This window comes from Pagrus major, chromosome 24, assembly GCF_040436345.1.
Source record: "Pagrus major chromosome 24, Pma_NU_1.0".
In the NCBI taxonomy this organism is placed as follows: domain Eukaryota; kingdom Metazoa; phylum Chordata; class Actinopteri; order Spariformes; family Sparidae; genus Pagrus; species Pagrus major.
This window is the reverse complement of record NC_133238.1, coordinates 2,761,124-2,767,123: the sequence shown is the minus strand read 5'-3', so window position 1 is coordinate 2,767,123 and position 6,000 is coordinate 2,761,124. Positions and strand designations below refer to the sequence as shown.

At 40.6% G+C, this 6,000-nt stretch overlaps 1 protein-coding gene across 1 annotated transcript in view; it reads left to right on the top strand.

The window, feature by feature from the left end:
- Positions 1–2,530: 2,530 nt before the first annotated feature.
- anos1a (anosmin 1a) overlaps positions 2,531–6,000 on the top strand; it is a 29,026-nt gene continuing 25,556 nt past the window's right edge. The window contains exons 1-2 of the mRNA XM_073462727.1: positions 2,531–2,585; positions 2,786–3,012. Coding sequence (XP_073318828.1) covers positions 2,531–2,585; positions 2,786–3,012 — 282 coding nt within the window. The remainder of the gene's footprint in view (positions 2,586–2,785; positions 3,013–6,000) is intronic.

Genomic DNA, 6,000 nt, shown 5'->3' with positions numbered 1-6,000 from the left:
AACCTGAGAGAGAGCACAACAGTATGAGTGTGTGTGTTTATAAATGCGATGCGGCTGGGAAAAATAGGCATCTCGTTAACACCGCAGGATGCTCCAGCAGCACAAGTGGGGCCCCTTGTGCCAGGCATGAGAGAACCAACAACCTGAGGAGGATCTCTTCAGAGTTTCCGACGCGTCATGTTTTCTCCTGTCCCTGGGCAAGGAAAGCAGCGGTGCCCTTCCTGCTTATGAGAGATATGTTTGTGGTTACTTTAATAGAGGAGTCCATAAAATGCTGTTGTTTTGCAGCTACTAGTGAACGCTACAGCTGGAATTCCCTGGAAAATACATTGCCTGTATCCTCCTGAAATTAGTTGGGCTAAGAAGAGAACACTCACTCTCCTGGAAAAAGTTCCACCTGTCTGTTTAAAACAACTCAATTCACCAAAATAAACTTCTCCTTTAAAGGACTTATTACAGATGAAAACCACTGGAAAGATGCTATAAATCTTATGAAATATTATAACATCACAGGTATTGCTAAGACGGTGGCAGCACATTCAGAATATGCTCACAGTTGTCATGATTCCAGCGTTCTTGTGATGATAGGTTGTACTTCCATTATGGGTTCCTTCCTACACATTCTTAATGGACGTTTCAGTGGAGTTTGGATAAACAAAGAGAAAAAGTGATATTTACAAATCATATTCAAACAAGGATCACACTACAAATCTAGCCAGTGAGCATTTTCCTGTTGAAAATATGTTTAAAAAACAGCCCCGGCCATCGCTGAAAAGATGTTTCAATACTGGTTAAAAACTTAAAAGTTTTTTAACCGACTTTTTGAAGACGTTGATGAAATGTTTAGACCTTATTTCACCAGGATTTTGCAATACAGCCTTCAACTGATGAATTTGGATGTGGTTTCTTAGTTGGGCTCCAAATGATGTTAGGGCTCTCATTTGCACATTGCAGAGGATGAAAAGTGTCTCTTATTTCAAATCCTGCCATAGAGACACCTGTCAGAGATCAGACCACAGGAATAACAAAACCCAGGACCCCATCACAGACAGAAGGTCCATCGCTTATGATCAGTTATCACTTAATATCACTTACCCCAACTTACATGATTTTTTTTTTTTTTTACTCATTGGACTAAATCACGGCACAAAAGTAGTCCAACCAGCACAGCACAGTAAAGACGGGCAGTATGGGTACAGCATCCTATATCAATTGTGCATCAATATCAAGATTTCCTTTGCCCAACCCAATCACCAGAATAAATGTTGGCAATATGCAATATATTGACTGGGTTGGCAGCTGTCTCACCTAGTTGTAGCTCCAACACCATCACCTCCACCTCACGATATGAAAGCCAGGCCCTAAACATGTTAGGAGAACAGCTGCTTAGCCTCTGATAGAAGAAGCACTGGCTGATGGTGCATACGTTGTGAATTTACTAAGGCAAAGTTTGAAGATTTTGCTTCAATTGAGATCCATAAAATGATGACAAGCCACTGAAAATAACTCATAAGCAATGTTACAAAACTCCTGAAATGTTCTCATGAACTATAATCTAGTGTTTATCATCATGTTTGATGTGATAAAACAAATGTGTATTTTCTGCTTTTACAGTAACTGAAGAAATAAAGGAAAAGTTGAAATGGTTTTGTTTATAAATGTATTGCTGGATATAAATGAGGTCAGGGAGGGTACTGTATATGTAGGGGTCATTTTGTACATGTCCTATTTGGAGCAACACATTTAGTTTTAGTTATAAATACACTGTACAATGAACAAAAATATACATAATAACATTAGACAGTTTTGTAACAATTTTAATGGGTTAAGGGATTTAGCATTATTTAAGAGCAAAATCACTAAAGCAACATTGTGTAGAAATAGGCACTTTGTGTGATTTGGCACCCCCCACAGTTTCTGAGTGCAACACCACTCAGAAACAGAAAATCCCAGGACTCATCATCATGTAATTGCAGTTGCAGGAAAAACTCATCACATCATAATAATGTTATGTGTTGAAAACTTGTACGTTGAAGTAAACATGTATGTAACACTGTGATCCTCCCCTCTCACTGAAGTTACATAGTGCAGAAACAAGTGACAGAGGAGACACCATTCACCCTGTTACAAGACACGGAACCATCAACATGATTTTGAAGCTGTTATTTTAAGGTTAAAAACTTACATAATGTTGCTTTAAATTGCCCTTAATTAAATCCTCCAAAAAGGCTGGGATCAGCCCTAGTCCTGCATATCCAGGGAGTACCCAAAAGTGTTAATCTATTACTTTGGTAAGAGAGAAAGTCAGTCAGACGAGTAGTACTTTAGTGAAAGTATCTGATATCAAAAGTATCAAAAGTTCAGTTAAAAGTAAAAGTATACATGTTTACATGTATGTATATGCTGTATACAATGGGTCCACCAATTATCAGTCTGGCTGATTATTAGATCCGATATTCAGCATTTCTCTGATCATCCTTGTTTTTTTGTTTTTTTTATCTGACTGACGATCAAACTCATTAATTTAATAATGGACTGCTTTGACTCTGAGCAAACATTCCTCTCAGTCATTGATTTTTCCTATCGTGAGTTTAGGCGCTTTATTAATGGCACAAGCAGTGAGTTCAGTGAACTGACAGCTCCGCCGACTGGAGTTAAACCCTCTCAGCATCCTGACCCTGACTGTGTAGACGCCTAGATCCTCTAGCTCCTCCCTTGGCTATATAATTCTTGTTAAAGTGGACTTCCATCAGTTTACTCCTCACCGCATCCTCTTGTTTTACAGCCCCTCTCCTGGACGCGAGGAAGAAGATGCTGGCCACAAGCAGCGGTGTCATGACGAGCCTGTCTCTGTGGATTATTTTCCTCTCCAGCTCCGGTGTGTGCGCCAGGAGGCAGCACGGTGACACTGATGATGATGATGAGACCTGGTCGGAGACGGTCTCCAGGGCGAGGTGTGCGTCGCGGTGCCTCAGTCTGCACAGCGTAGCGGCGCTCTCCACACCGCAGCAGGTAAGGACCAGTCACATATTGTGTTGGTGGTTTAGAAGGTTTTCAACTTTGAACTTTCTTCAGAGCCGTAAAATAATAAATAATATTTTTAGTAGTAGAAGTAGTAGCAGTAGTAGTAGTACAGTCTGCAGCTTTTTTGTATAGTCACATCATTTCCAGGCCTCACCCTAAACTTTCACTTTTCAAATCCCTCTCCACACTGCCAGAAATACTTCATATATTCATTTAGTTGTCTTAAAAATAGTTTATATAATTTAAATATTGAGTTTAACTACTAGAAACAACTTATAAAATACCCACGTGTAACTTTTTCATTGTAGAAAAGTAGAATGCCGTTATAGGATTTCATTTCTGAATCTATATAATAAATGATTTTCACCCACTCACTCACATGTTTCATACAGAGTTCACATCCTTATTAAGACTTTGTGAGCGACCGCAGCAGAGGGTCCAGAGCAGACCGTAAGATTTGTTATCCTGATTATATTGTTCACAGAGATCCCTCCTCTGTCTGCAGCTGTCCACACACACACACACACACAGACACAATGCTCCAGGCTTTGGAGTGATGGGGACAGCATGCCTGTACACTCACTTAGACCAATGATAACTGCACAGAATGATGGTCCGGTCCACAAAAACAGAAGAAATCAGGCTAATTCATGACTGCCTCAGAGGGGCTGTCTTGATAATCTTTAGCTTTTAGCTCCACTGACTGCTGTAAGGGCTACACCTCAGACGTTCAATATCTAACGCAGTCAGTCAGTGATGGTTTTGTGCAGCATTGATCTCAAATCATTGGCTGCTGTAGTGTGAAATGCTTCTCACGTTGCCCTCATAGACAGGGATGGGATGGGTTAGAGGGTATCCAGGTCAGCCAGTGACTCGGATCATCCCTCCAACCCTCTGACTGATGGGATAGGGTCAGTGTTGATTTCCAGTTGTCCCTCCCCCCTCCGTCCTACCACAGATAATCTGTGAGCATGAACAGCACGCCTCTGATGCTGCTATATTTATTGCTTAGGTTTAACAAAGTTGTGACCATTTTTGCGCGAGTCTATGACTGTAAAGTAGGGATACACGATATGGTCAAAAAATCATATGCCGATTATTTTGACAAATATTATGATTGCGATATGAAACTACACAAAATGAATATTAAACTGTTATAATGACAAAATTTAAATACTTTTTTTGACCCACAGGCATCTGTTGGATCACACACTGTAGCCCAGCCCCAGGGCCCTGATTACAACACTATTCTCATAAACACCTGTCATTCAAAAGAGCGTTTACTCTTGCAATCAGTATTGTAGTGATCAGAGCGAGTGAATCAGCTTCTCCTCTGCAGGGAGAGGACAGGTAGCTGTGGTAATGTCAGATGTGCGAGAATGACAGAGTGGTTCTGTTCCATCACCAGGAGTTTGAATAATGACTGTATTTACTGAGAGAGTCAGTCTGTATGATCACTGCAGAGCAAAGTGAAATGGACACTGTATGCGCTCTTCTTATTACAGCCATGGTTTGGACAAGTAAATGGTGCCTGTGGTCAGGGAGGCTGCATTTTGCAAAGAGTTTTTATCTCTTTCCTTAACCACAATTTCACATTTGCCCACTTCACTCAGTGATTGGACAGATGTCTGGGGGTGAGAAAGTGAACAGGGTTTGAACTCCGTCAAGCTCTGTCTTCATTTTTTGCAGACACTGGCCCAATCCCAATACACCCCTTACCCTGACCACTTATCCCTACCCCTCTGTTTTGTGCCTTCACATCTAGGGGTAGGTGTCCCGATCTTTGTTGGGATAGAGGGGTAGGGTGATGTGTCAGGGCTACATGGCCCTCCAAATGGAGATTTTTCTGGGGCACACTTTAAAACGAGGGTTTTGAGAAGTCACTGGCATTTCAGTGTAATGTGGTCCGTTTTTTCATAACAAACATAAAACAATAGCATCCAGTTCACTGATGCCTCGGTAGGTAATTAGCTTGCTAACATAACTTTGTTATTGCAGATTTGTACATGACAGTCCCATATTTTGGTGTATTCCAATACTGGGTGGGAAATAAAGCAAACAAACTTGGAAATGGGATTGGGCCATTGATTTTATAATGTTATTCCAGTTTGTGCAGTTATTACGTGCCTCTCCTCTCTGTGTCTGCTGTGTTTTTCATGCCACCTTTTAGAACAGTTATAAACAGTTAAAAAAGGATTACTAGCCAGTACCAATTGGCTTCCGATCAGCCACAGCATCCCTATATCATTACTACTGCTGGGGGCTGCCTGGTCAGACACTATATTTTCTGAGCAGCTCCATTGAAGCATAGTGAAATGATTTTCTGTGCAGCTCAGTTAGTCTTGAGGGAATTCAGAAAGCAGAGCACCCTTCACTTTACTAATATCCAACCCCAGAGGAGACTATTCAACTGAGCTCTCCATCAATAACGCTCTATTTACTAATTGACAGAACAAATGTCAGTGTTTGAAATGCCACATGCTCACAACTCAAAACCACCAACACTACAACTTTCTGTAATCCCAGGGTGCTTCAGTCTGAATATTCATTTCTGTTTGTGTGCAAAACACTGAACAAATGTTTAGTCTGACACATTTTATAATCACAAAAATAATCACAAAAAAATACATTACATAATAAAAGATAATTTCCTGTGACAGGTAAAAGTGATAGATTTGTAGATTTAGTACAATGTAATGACAATACCTTCAGAGCCAGTTCATAGCTGGTGGAGGAACATGTAGTGTATCCAACGTTCCTTCAGGAGAACAGTTTATCTTACGTGACTGCAGTTTTCTTTAAACTCATAATCAGGCTTTATTTGAAGTATTTTGTAGGAAATGGCCAGAAATTGAAGGCAGCCCCAAAACTATAGGGGGCAGCATAAGTGTTTACTATTGCTCACTATACTCTTTGCGTTGCTATCTTTGCCTGTATTGACAGGCTGCTTCTATCAAGTAGCTCAATTAGCCATGG